A 14,117-nucleotide genomic window follows, 5' to 3' on the forward strand; every position below is an offset into this window, starting at 1 on the left:
CAGCTATCTGTGACACAAGAGGACCAGTGATGCTGCGCGCGCGCGCGCACACACACACACACACACACACACACACACACACACACACACACACACACACACACACACACACACACACACACACACACTCTAAGCTAAGCTAGCTAACAATGAGTGTGTGATCAGATGTGAGGCAAGCAACACCATGCACACAAAATGCTTCATGCTTTTGTGCTGGCACACAAACTTTACAGACAAATTTGATTACACACTGCCTCTCAGTCTTTCAAACCCTCCAAGCCACAAGAGGCCGGGGGTTCATTTCTGTGTCTCAGATCCTCTGATCTGGATGGGCATGGTACACGTCTCGAGTGTTTGAGTCGTACGCGTGTAACCTACCGATGGCACGTTGTAAATGGACAGAGTGAATGTGTACCGGTTGTGTGGGACTGATGTTGTGTATGTGTCCATGATGTTGTGTGTGTGTCCGTGATGTTGTGTGTGTGTCCGTGATGTTGTGTATGTGTCCGTGAGGGCATGCCTTTGAAGAGAATGAGGCATGACGAAATGTTAAGTGGCAATTAGGTGACTTTCTGGCGGATTGCAGGGGAGCACTTAGTGCAGCAGATAGACACTATGCCTGTATGCATGCACACACACACACACACACACACACACACACACACACACACACACACACACACACACACACACACACAAGCATTCAGGCAGACACAGCAGGGAGATTGACACCAGGGAATGACTCGGCTGGAAAGAATGCCGGGGCACCGGTGGCAGAGAGAGAGAAAGAGAGAGAGCAAGAGAGAGAGCAAGAGAGAGAGCAAGAGAGAGAGCAAGCGAGTGAGTGAGAGAGAGCGAGAGAGTGAGAGAGGGCAAGAGGGCAAGAGAGAGTGAGAGCGAGAGAGAGTGAGAGTGGGCAAGAGAGAGTGAGAGTGAGAGTGAGAGAGTGAGAGAGGGCAAGAGAGAGTGAGAGTGAGAGAGGGCAAGAGAGAGAGCAAGCGAGTGAGTGAGAGCGAGAGAGAGTGAGAGAGGGCAAGAGAGAGTGAGAGTGAGAGAGAGATAGAGATAGCGCGAGAGAGAGATAGAGAGCAAGAATGAGAGAGATAGAGAGCGAGAGAGCGAGAGAGAGCTAGAGACAGACAGACGGGGGGGGGGGGGTCTGACAGGGGGAATAACACTGAGGAGATTCCTCTGTGGAGATTCCTCTGTGTTATTCACTCTGCCCGATCCGTCCGATCCCGAATTATTTTAAAGATTTTTTTTTACTCGTTTGACGGTAAAGTTATGATTGGTAGACGCCAGCGCCGTACGCTTTGCCAAGCCGTTAACGCAGACCTGATCCAGGACTGATCTGGTGTGGAAAAACCCGCTGAGCTCACAGCACTGTCAGAAACGTGCTACTGCACGACGTTTCTATCAGCCTTAATGACCAAAAATCAAGCGCTTGTCAGAGCACCTCCCGGGAGGACCCGGTGACTCCCTGTTCCAACAGGGGCGTCTCAGTCTGCTCAACAACTCCAGGATCTACACAATCCTATACAGACCCACATACCCCAACTATACAGACACAGTCCTATACAGACCCACATACCCCAACTATACAGACCCACATATCCCAACTATGCAGACAACCTTATGTGAAAAGCACTCATGATGATGGAGCCACATGGGGAACTTCACTCGCTGTCCAGCAGAACCGCATCTGTAGGCAACCAGATGCTACTTCTGCAGCATCAGAGTCCAGGACACCAGAGCCCAGGACACCAGAGCCCAGGACACTAGAGTCCAGGACACCAGAGTCTAGGACACAGACTGTCTACAGTTGGTGTAGTACCTTACTAGGAGAGCACAACAGACACACTCACCCCAGCGTCGCTTTCGCAAGAAGTGCGTGTGTGTGTGTGTGTGTGTGTGTGTGTGTGTGTGTGTGTGTGTGTGTGTGCGTGTGTGTGTATTTATCACAAGATTGGCCACTGTGTTCCACGAACACCGCATCAGTTCCCGACAGTGCTTGAGTGGCGGGATGCCAGGTCGAAGCCAACGCCGTCATAAAGACGCAGGCCAGGGTAAACTAGCGCACGCTCTCTCTCCCCCTCTCTCTCTCCCCCTCTCTCTCTCCACACTAACCCTTCCCTTTCTTTATCGCTCTCTTTACACTGCACTCAACCCCCATTGCACTCAGCCCCACTCTCCCTCTCTGTCTCTCTCACACTCTCTCTTGCCCCCTCTCTCACTCTCTCTCTGTCTCTTGGCCTCTCTCTCTCCGTCTCTCTCTCTCTCCCCATCCCCATTTTTTTCTCTTTCAGCTGGCCTATACTGATGCTCATTAAAACCCCTCCCCGCCCTCCCTCTCTGTGCAGGTACAGATGCTGTGGTGGACAGAAGAGGCCGTAAGTGGAGTTGACAGGGACAGGCTGCAGAGGCCTTGTCCAAGAAGAAGAAAAAAAAAAAAAGACTTACATTTTATTTTTACAGGAAATTGCCCACTTAAGAGGGACGTCTTCAGCTTTGATTAACCTGCCCCCTATAGGGGAACGGCGCCAGAGAGGGGACGATATTAAAGAGGAGATGAAAATGAAAGCATGGGGGGGGGGCCTTTGGGTAGGGGTGACATGTGATGCTTAGTTTATGTGCAGGAACCTGAAATGAGTTGATGTGTGTGTGTTTGCATGCATGCATGTGTGTGTGTTTGCATGCATGCATGTGTGTGTTTGCATGCATGCATGCATGCATGCGTGTGTGTGTGTGTGTGTGTGTGTGTGTGTGTGTGTGTGTGTGTGTGTGTGTGTGTGTGTGTGTGTGAACTACGAGGGTGCACGTGTGTGTATGCAGAATGTTTGCATGCATGTTTGTCTGTCCTGCCACCTGCAGAGGATCAAGTGACGCAGTGGTCCAGTTGTCGCTGCTCAGCATCACGCCAGCACACTCTGCAGTATGACCGACTGTGACACGGACGAGCAACATCAATACGTTTTCAAAGAAAATTCTGATATATCTCCAAACTTAGAAACTCTGGATGGATGAACAGAAGGACAAATTTCTTCTTTCTTTTTTTTTTTTTTTACAGGTAATGCTGTAAAAAAATAGGATGGAAAACAAGCGTGGTGCAGGACCTGCACAGTCTTGCAGTAAATGTGTGATTTGTATGATCTGATTCAGTTTCACACTGAATGCTAACTATAGATAAAAGGGGAATCAGTTTAATATTAGATCATCTCGTTTTGTCCCCCATAAGGAAGTATCGACTGACTTGTATTTATTTACATCAAAACATAAAGATGTAAACCAGCTATCACAAAAACCTTGCAAAGAAATGATCCACAAATCTGGTGTCGTGAAACAAAATGAAGTGTATTGCTGTTTCTTGCAGGTTTTACAGATGAGTGTGCACCACACTGAACCCAGTCTGCACGGCACCTCTTCCATCTCTCATAACCACTTCACCAAAACACAGGACTGGAGGTCGGCGGGGCTGCAGGTCGTTTTCCAACACGGCACAACGCTCAGCTAACAGCGGAACTTGAAGAACACGCAAACAAAATGAACACCGAACAAGGAGGACTTGTGCCCGCTACAGCGTCTCCGGTCCTGCAGCGTCTCCGGTCCTGCAGCGTCTCCGGTCCTGCAGCGTCTCCGGTCCTACAGCGTCTCCGGTCCTTCAGCGTCTCCGGTCCTGCAGCGTCTCCGGTCCTGCAGCGTCTTTGGTCCTACAGCGTCTCCGGTCCTACAGCGTCTCCGGTCCTGCAGCGTCTCCGGTCCTGCAGCGTCTCCGGTCCTGCAGCGTCTCCGGTCCTGCAGCGTCTCCGGTCCTGCAGCGTCTCCGGTCCTACAGCGTCTCCGGTCCTGCAGCGTCTCCGGTCCTGCAGCGTCTCCGGTCCTACAGCAGCGTCTTTGGTCCTACAGCGTCTCCGGTCCTACAGCGTCTCCGGTCCTACAGCAGCCTGCATCCAGCAACAACGGTCTGGGCTCTGATTAAAATGACACGGCCCTGATCAGGCAGTCACGCAGAACGCCAGACGCAGCAGCGTATGATGTGCAGCCGCCTCTCCAACACCCCGACACACCGCCTTCTGCTGCCCTCTGAGCGGGCCGGACCCACACCAGCGGGCTGGACCCACACCAACACGTGGCAAGTCTAAACAAACTGTACAATGAGACCGCATCGCGTTATTCTGACTAGCCCTCTCTGCCTCGATAGCACACACACACACAGGTCTACATGCACACACATTGCGTACAAAGCTCTACACAGACACACACACACATACATCCATACAAAGGTCTACATGCATGCACACACACACAAACACACACACACACACACACACACACACACACACACACACAGACGGGACCTCCCAGATTAGAGACGCTGTGGTGTGCATGTCAGTACTATGCGTGTGTGTGTGTGTGTGTGTCTGTGCTAGCCAAGCCAATGGCAAAGTCTCAGACATGACAGACGTGGCCCTTTTTCACACTCTGCCCCTCACATTAACATTTTGCTCTCTTTAATAAGAGACACATTGCAAAGCACAGCTCAGCAGATAGACAGCGACACAAAGACAGACTGAAAGAGACACACAGACAGACAGAGACACACTCTCTCTCTCACACACACACACACACACACACACACTCTCATGATTGGTATTATTTTTTCCCCTGCCATTCGCTATGAGCAATTTGTGGGTTTTTTTGGGGGGGGGGGCACGTTTTTCCAGGCTCTAAAATCACAGACAGAGAGCTAGACAGATGGACACACACACACACGGCCCCACATGTGTACACAGACACACACACACATGCAGACACACAGCCGCTCTGCGAGCGAGCGCTGTGATGGGCGAGTGGCCTTGTGGTTTTGTGGTCGCTCTCTATTAACAGGGTGGCTAGCCTAGCGCAGGCTAGCTCTTCCCAGGGAAACAGCAGATGGGTTGGCTTCCATGCTCCCAGCCCGACATGAGAGCAGCAGCTGCTGCCGCTCGCCGACTCCTCCAGCACTAGAAAAACAAGCCATTTAACAGCTAATACTCCCAGCAGTTACACTTTATTGCATCAATAAACATCTCAAATTGGATTACCAATCCAGTTGTTTTCACACCGAGCGGCTCGATTGGTGTGTCAGGCCTTTTTGGTCAAGGTAATGAAAAATGAATATGAAATGAATATAAAGTACAGGTTTTAGGAAAGTACTGCTTTTGGGCCCGACACATGACCCAGCTGTATTTGACTTGATTTAACGTCTAGCGTTTAACACTAGGGTCACACTACAAGGAAGTGACTACACAAAGCACTGGTACACGACTTTATTCCAGATTTAAACCGCTGGGGCGTCCGGGTGGCGTGGCGGTCTATTCCGTTGCCTACCAACACGGGAATCGCTGGTTTGAATCCCAGTGCTACCTCCGGCTTGGTTGGGCATCCCTACAGACACAATTGGCCGTGTCTGCGGGTGGGAAGCCGGATGTGGGTATGTGTCCTGGTCACTGCACTAGCACCTCCTCTGGTCGGTCGGGGTGCATTTTCAGGAGGGAGGGGGAACTGGGGTGAAAGGCGTGCTCCTCCCACGCGTTACGCCCCCCTGGCGAAACTTCTCACTGTCAGGTGAAAAGAAGCGGCTGGTGACGCCACATGTATCAGAGGAGATGTGGTAGTCTGCAGCCCTCCCCGGATCGGCAGAGGGGGTGGAGCAGCGACCAGGACGGCTTGCAAGAGTGGGGTAATTGGCCAAGTACAACTAGGGAGAAAAGGGGGGGGGGTTTAAACCACTTAAATAGGGCGGCACGGTGGTGCAGTGGTTAGCGCGGTCGCCTCACAGCAAGAAGGTCCTGGGTTCGAGCCCCGGGGTAGTCCAACCTCGGTGGGTCATCCCGGGTCATCCTCTGTGTGGACATGTAGGTCAGGTGAATCGGCCGTACTAAATTGTCCCTAGGTATGAGTGTGTGTGTGTGTGTGTGTGTGTGTGTGGGCCCTTTGATGGCCTGGCGGCCTGTGCAGGATGTCTCCCCGCCTGCCGCCCAACGACTGCTGGGATAGACTCCAGCATCCCTGCGAGCCTGAGCGTGGAATAAGCGGTTCAGATTATGGATGGATGGAAACCGCTTCATAAACCTGCCATGAATACGCACAACAGCTGAAGCCACACGGCGAGGCGCCGGGTTCAGCACGACCAAACAGTCTGAACTGAATCAAAACTCAATTTCAACGCTGTTCTGTCCAATGCACTTGAGTCAGACGCGGAGGATGTGCGTCGGTGTGATTGCAAAACTCCCCCGTTCACACGTCTCTCGCTGCATCTTTGCTGCATTAGTGGAGCGGATCCCGTTTTTCTTGGCCCTTCACCCACGAGCGGGAAATTAGCACGCCATAACACAAAACTCCGCTGTCTCTACCAACTACTTACCAGACCTTTCCTCACAACATCTGACGGCCCGGCCGGATGTCTCTGCAGCAGATCCCCCGCGGGGGCGCAGCGGAGGCACCGCTGCGGCTAACGGCGGGGCTAACATGTCGGCATCTGAAGGTGGAGCGCTCGTACCTGTATGTAGTCCAGTATGAGCTGATGCCTCTGTTTGGCGACGGCCACTTCGCTGTCGGTGATGGCCTCCCGCAGTGCCTGCTGGGTAATGAGGGCGTCCAGGTCCAGGACGGAGGACAGACGGCAGTAGAGACTGATGAACTTCTCTTTGTAGGCACAGAAGTGGACTGAAAACACACACAAAAAAAGAACAAAAAACATGCAAACAAGGGTGTGTTTATGCTCAATAATAGAAATAGAAATCACAGTAGAAATCACAGAAGGTTGAATCAGTTCATCTGGACACAACATCTACCGACAGACACACTTCATCACTCATCTACGTGACCTCTTTAGGTATCTCCACCCTTATAAACAACACAGGGGCATAACGACCAAAACCAACGATGGGTTTCATATGCAAATTACCATGACCATTAATTAGAGTTTCAATGGCCACGTGTACCATCTTTTTTTTCCTGGACCCCCCCCCCCCCTTTTTTTTCCCCCCAATAGTACCCGGCCAATTACCCCCACTCTTCCGAGCCGTCCCGGTCGCTGCTCCACCCCCTCTGCCGATCCGGGAAGGGCTGCAGACTACCACATGCCTCCTCCGATACATGTGAAGTCGCCAGCTGCTTCTTTTCACCTGACAGTGAGGAGTTTCGCCAGGGGGATGTAGCACGTGGGAGGATCATGCTATTCCCCCCAGTCCCCCCCCCCCTGAACAGGCACCCTGACCAACCAGAGGAGGCGTTAGTGCAGTGACCAGGACACATACCCACATCCGGCTTCCCGTCCCTACAGCCAATTGTGTCTGTAGGGACGCCCAATGAAGCCGGCGGTAACACGGGGATTCGAACAGGTGATCCCCATGTTGGTAGGCAAAGGAATAGACCGCCATGCTACTCGCATGCCCATGCAATGTGAACGAGTCACAGAGGATGTAGGAATGTTTGTAATCGCAGCATTGTAAGATGGTAACAGATGTATGCTTAGACAACCGCCCCGGTTCAGGGATGGTCATTCCCTCTTCACATATACACTGCTCAAAAAAATAAAGGGAACACCTAAAAACACAATATAGACCTCGATGAATGAAATATTTCAGCTGAAAATCTTTATTTATTAGACAGAGGAATGTGTTTAGAGCAAAATAACCTAAGAATGATCAATGGAAATCAAAATCATTAGCCCATTAAGGTCTGGATTCAGAATCATACTCAAAATCAAAGTGGAAAATGAGAACATAGGCTGATCCAACTTCTGTGGAAATTCTTCAAGACGATTCAAAATGAGGCTCAGTAGTGTGTGTGGCCTCCACGTGCCTGTATGCACTCCCTACAACGTCTGGGCATGCTCCTGATGAGACGACGGATGGTCTCCTGAGGGATCTCCTCCCAGACCTGGATCAGGGCATCGGTCAACTCCTGGACGGTCTGTGGTGCGACATCGCGTTGGCGGATGGTACGAGACATGATGTCCCAGAGGTGCTCGATTGGATTCAGGTCTGGGGAACGTGCAGGCCAGTCCATAGCATCAATGCCCTCGACATACAGGAACTGCTGACACACTCTGGCCACATGAGGACGAGCATTGTCATGCATGAGCAGGAACCCAGGGCCCACTGCACCAGCATATGGTCTGACAATGGGTCTGAGGATCTCATCCCGGTACCTAATGGCAGTCACGGTACCTCTGGCTAGCACGTAGAGGTCTGTGCGGCCCTCCAAGGATATGCCTCCCCAGACCATCACTGACCCACCGCCAAACCGGTCATGTTGGAGGATGTTGCAGGCAGCAGAACGTTCTCCACAGCGTCTCCAGACTCTCTCACGTCTCTCACATGTGTTCAGTGTGAACCTGCTCTCATCTGTGAAGAGCACAGGGCGCCAATGGCGAATCTGCCAACCAAGATGTTCTCTGGCAAAGGTCAATCAGGCTGCACGGTGTTGGGCTGTGAGCACAGGCCCCAATTGTGGACGTCGGGCCCTCATACCATCCTCATGCATTCTGTTTCTCACTGTTTGAGCAGAAACCTGCACATTAGTGGCCTGTTGAAGGTCGTTTTGTAGGGCTCCGGCAGTGCTCCTCCTGTTCCTCCTTGCACAAAGGACCAGATAGCGGTCCTGCGGCGGGGTTGTTGTCCTCCTGTGGCCCCCTCCACGTCTCCTGGTGTACTGGCCTGTCTCCTGGTACCTCCTCCATGCTCTGGACACTGTGCTGGGAGACACATCAAATCTTCTTGCCACAGCACGCATTGATGTGCCATCCTGGATGAGCTGCACTACCTGAGCAACTTCTGTAGGTTGCAGATACCGTCTCATGCCACCTCTAGTGGTGAGGGCACTAGCAAAATGAAAAACTAACCAAAGATCGGCCAGAAAAGATGAGGACAGGCAAATGGTCTGTGGCCACCACCTGCAAATCCATTCCTTTTATAGGGGTTGTCTTGCAAATTGTCTAATTTCCACCTGGTGGAAATTAGACAATTTACCAACAGGTGAAATTGATTCACAAATCAGTGTTGCTTCCTAACTGGACAGGTTGATATCTCAAAAGTGTGATTGACTTGGAGCTACATTGCATTGCTTATGTGTTCCCTTTATTTTTTTGAGCAGTGTAGATGGCCTCTTTGACTCCTCATTGAAAGCAGCGTTCTTACCTATCAAGGATCCTCATCCTTGTAACTGTAGACTAGATTGGGGGTGGTGATACCTGCAGTCAGCTGAGACTGATGAGGTCACTTAGATGAGTGATGAAACATTTCTCCCAATAAACATTGTATCCAGGGGCGTCCAGGTGGCGTAGCGGTCTATTCTGTTGCCTACCAACACGGGGATCACCAGTTTGAATCCCCGTGTTACCTCTGGCTTGGTCGGGCGTCCCTACAGACACAATTGGCTGTGTTTGCTGGTGGGAAGCCGGATGCGGGTATGTGTCCTGGTTGCTGCACTAGTGCCTCCTCTGGTTGGACGGGGCGCCTGTTCGGGGGGGAGGGGGAACTGGGGGGAATAGCATGATCCTCCCGTGCGCTACGTCCCCCTGGTGAAACTCCTCACTGTCAGGTGAAAAGAAGCGGCTGGTGACTCCACATGTATGGGAGGTGGCATGTGGTAGTCTGCAGCCCTCTCCAGACCAGCAGAGGGGGTGGAGCAGCGACCAGGATGACTCAGAAGAGTGGGGTAATTGGCCGGGTACAACTGGGGAGAAAAAGGGGGCAAACCCCCCCCCCCCCAAAAAAAAACCAAATAAAAATCCAGATGAACCGATTCAACTTTCGGTGATACAAAGGGGGCTAGTGAGTTGCCAGGACGTCCTCTGGTCCTCCAGGATCAGATGGTCGGCATCCTGTGCCTGGTGTCTTGTGCTGCACTTGCTAAACTTTAATGGCGTTGATGCTAACACAACAATAAGTGGCCGTTTTTTGTGTTTTTCTGTGCCTTTTGTTGATTCAAATCTGTCGAGTTCTGCAACAGCCACCTAGTGAAAATATAGCTAAGACATGAGATATATTTCATGATATGTATTTTATGATATATATTTTATGATATATAAGATGGCCACTATTAAATCAACACGGGAGCACATCAGTATTTGTGAAAATTGGGAGGGACGGCAAAACAGCCATGAAGTTTACAATTTTACTGTCATTATTCTTAAAATCTCTTTAAATTGCACCTACAACAAATACACTATAAATACTTTAAATACAGTAGAAGTACATCAAGAAATAAATAATCTCCCCTGCAGAAGGATATTAACACAGCAAATTATCTGTTTCATTAAAGCTGTTGACGAATTACAATCGGTAAATGTGCCCGCACGTACATGAATGTTGTGTTGTAGTTTTGTGTCATCCGAATACTTTGTGCGTCATTTTCTACCGTGTCTCTTAGCGAAAAGGAAATCTGGGGAGGGAAATTGTTGCTCTGTTGCTTTCAGATAATGGATCTGTACCTGCTCATCCACTTCCCTCTCCAAGCCTCACCTGTGTGGTGCTGTGTTTGAACGTGTGTGTGTGTCGTCACATGTATGCTGCCCAGTGGTCCTCCTCCACCAGAGAAACCATGAAAACAGTGAACAAAGTGAGAAGTGGTGGTTTTGTGTTGTAATTCTGCTGGGCTGTTGTCGGAGCAGGACATTCACACCAACAGGGAAAAGGGCAAACCCGTGATTAATGCTGAATGCTGAATGCTGGCTGACGTTCTGCGACGTTCCAAACGGAACGTGCTCCTGGGGATCTCTGGTGGGGACAAGGCGTCTCCGTGCGCCTGCTCGCCGGGCACCAGTTCACAGTTTTATGTCAGCAGCTCGAGACGGAGCTGCTAGCGACTGCTAGCGTTCACAAGCCGGTTGTGGTTGTGTTCTTGAGAGATCACGTGCGTCCATCTTGTTTTCCATGTGGGCAGCCTCTGGATCATCGCAATTCCAAAATCCCAAGAGGCTGCAATTGTTCAGTTTACTTCTCGGAGACAAATGTGTCCTGGAGCGGTTCTTAATAACACATCCCGCTTCTGCTTCATAAATCACATCGCACGCCTGAGAAAACTTCCATTTTATTTGAACGTTGCCAAGGCTGGGCCTGGTCTGGTAATCTTACTCAGCGTTTCCAAGGAGAGGTAGACCCATGGTACCAGTCCAGGTAGCACGGCGGGTTTCAATATAATGTAATGCAAATTCTCTCTGCAACAAATTAAGCAGAGTTGACAATCTCATGAGGCGGCACGGTGGCACAGGGGTTAGCGCAGTCACCCCACAGCCAGAAGGTCCTGGTTTCGAACTCTGGGGTGGTCCAACCTCAGGGGTTGTCCCGGGTCGTCCTCTGTGTGGAGTTTGCATGTTCTCCCTGTGTCTGCGTGGGTTTCCTCCCACAGTCCAAAGACATGTAGGTCAGGTGACTCGGCTGTACTAAACAACTTGTCCCTAGGTGTGTGTGTGTGTGGGCCCTGTGATGGCCTGGTGGCCTGTCCAGGGTGTCTCCCCGCCTGCCGCGCAATGACAGCTGGGATAGGCTCCAGCATCCTGTGCCCCTAACTGGGATAAGTGGTTTGGATAATGGATGGACAATCTTATGGACACCACCATTAAAACTTCTTTTTTTTTTTGGGATCTCCCCCCCCCCCCTTTTTTTTTCCTCCCAAGGTTTACCCAGCCAATTACCCTGCTCTTCTGAGTGTTCCTGGTTGCTTCTCCACCCCCTCTGCCGATCTGGGGAGGGCTGCAGACTACCACATGCCTCCTCCGAGACATGTGGATTCACCAGCCGCTTCTTTTCACCTGACAGTGAGGCATTTCACCAGGGGAACGTAGCGCGTGGGAGGATCACGCTATTCCCCCCAGCTCCCCCTCCCCCCCAAACAGGCGCTGGTGCAGCGACCAGGACACACACCCACATCCAGCTCCCCACACACAGTCATGGCCAATTGTGTCTGTAGGGACGCCCGACCAAGCCAGAGGTAACACGGGGATTCGAACACGCGATCCCCGTGTTGGTAGCCAACGGAATAGATCGCTACACCGCCCGGGCGCCCCATACTTTCCGCCATCTTGTCGGCAGGAACTGATTCCGGCTTTAACGATGACACGGTAGCGTTTCTCGGCACCGGCTCCATGGTGGCATGCAGCAGACAACATGGCGACCTTCAGACGGCATCAGAGAAGCAACCCAAAAACTTACACAACGTTCACCACAACATTCACCGCCCCTACACACATACTTTCAGGAATCTGCCCCCGCTACCCGGAACGTTCTGCACAAGTGAACACGACAATATCCCGTCACTTCTAATGTGGATGAAGACCCTTAAAAGACCCGCCTGTTTTAGCCGTCTGGGCTCAAAAGGGGCTTTTTAACGGTGTTACCCAGTTTACTGACTCGTGCACCATGCCGCACTACTATTTCTTGGGCCGTTTTTAAGTGTCAGTGTAGTCTTATCTCGTTCGGTGCGTTGCGTGGACGCTGCCTGTTGTCTGATCACCGACGCCGCCGTCCCTTCGCCAGAGCGCCCATGAAAAGGAAATTGTTAGCCTTAAAAGCGCCTCTGTGGTTAAACAAAAGCGAGATTAAAAAGTTAAAAACAAGTGAGAAAAGCTGTACTGTAACTGGAGCAGTGCACACTGGAGGTGTAACAAAAGGCTTTCTATATGGAACAAAGTGATGCTGACTGGCGGCTGCGATTCGGATACGATGTCTGTGCAAGTATGTGAGTACAGGTCAGCCAGCCTAGGGGAGGCTGGTCTGGGGGGGGGGGTGCAGGGGGCTGGTGTGTCTAGAAAGAGAGTATTGTGTAACATGTATGGGTGTTGCTGACACATTCATGCACCTATGTGTGTGCGTGTGTGAGTGTGTGTGTGTGTGTGTGTGTGCGGGTGTGTACTAGCGGTGTATGGGGGAGTGCGTCAGTGTGCGTGCGAGTGTGTTTACATGTGTGAAGTGAGTGCATGGGGGTCAGGGGAGAGGGCTGGCCCGGCGGAGCCTGCAGACTGATTTAGTGCGTCTCCCGGTAGACTGCAGGGGAACAGATAGGAATCTGTGGATTCTCTCCGCAGCAGCCACTGAACTAACACAGCCCGGTCTGTGTACCTACACCGACAGCCATTGTAGGAACACCCCTCCCCCCCCGGCACTTACCCCACATTTATCATACAGTAATACGAGAGACAATTCTCTCTCCAACGTCACGCGGCGGGAACGCAATTCATATATTTCAGAACCCGGCTCCCCTGTCCGAACTATACTAGGGCTGGCACCGGTAACCCAGTAAGAAATCCTCCATTAAAGTTCACTAACTCACAGCTTTGTTTCTTTATGCCTCTCTGAACACCGTGGGCATGTAATACGACCACGTAGGGCAAGAAAGCACTCGGACTACCACGCAGCGAACTCTGGTCCGCCACTGAATCTGAACCACCATCAAATTTACTATATAATCTACTACAGTGTGAACCACCATAGAAACTACTACTGCTACGACTTCACACGGTACTACTATGGTTTAAACTGTACTACTATGATATGATTACTATAAATCTTATTATATTATTATAAATATTATATTACTATAAAATCTACTATATAATCTACTATAGTGTGAACTACTATAGAAACTACTACTGCTACGATTTCATATGGTACTACTATGGTTTGAACTGCACTACTATGATATGATTACTATAAATCTTATTATATTATTATAAATATTATATTACTATAAAATCCACTATATAATCTACTACAGTGTGAACTACTATAGAAACCACTACTGCTACGATTTCATATGGTACTACTATGGTTTAAACTGTACTACTACAATATGACTACTATAAATCTTATTATATATTATTATAAATATTATATTACTATAAAATCTACTATATAATCTACTGTAGTGTGAACCACTATAAAAACTACTGCTACTACAACTTCATATGGTACTACTATGGTTTAAATTGTACTACTATGATATGATTTCTATAAATATTATTATCATATTATATCCTTCCATGCATTTTCCAAACACTTATCCTGCTCGCAGGGTCACAGGGATGCTGGAGCCTATCCCAGCAGTCATTGGGCGGTAGGTGGGGAGACACCCTG

General features: G+C 50.4%; 1 protein-coding gene across 1 annotated transcript in view; it reads right to left on the reverse strand.

The window, feature by feature from the left end:
- The window catches only part of LOC130127109 (ankyrin repeat and fibronectin type-III domain-containing protein 1-like), an 88,743-nt gene that overhangs the window by 6,754 nt on the left and 67,872 nt on the right, over positions 1-14,117 (reverse strand). The window contains exon 15 of the mRNA XM_056296685.1: positions 6,539-6,705. Within this exon, the coding sequence (XP_056152660.1) occupies positions 6,539-6,705 (167 nt within the window). The remainder of the gene's footprint in view (positions 1-6,538; positions 6,706-14,117) is intronic.

The sequence above is a fragment of the Lampris incognitus genome, chromosome 17 (assembly GCF_029633865.1).
Source record: "Lampris incognitus isolate fLamInc1 chromosome 17, fLamInc1.hap2, whole genome shotgun sequence".
NCBI classification, from domain to species: Eukaryota; Metazoa; Chordata; class Actinopteri; order Lampriformes; family Lampridae; genus Lampris; species Lampris incognitus.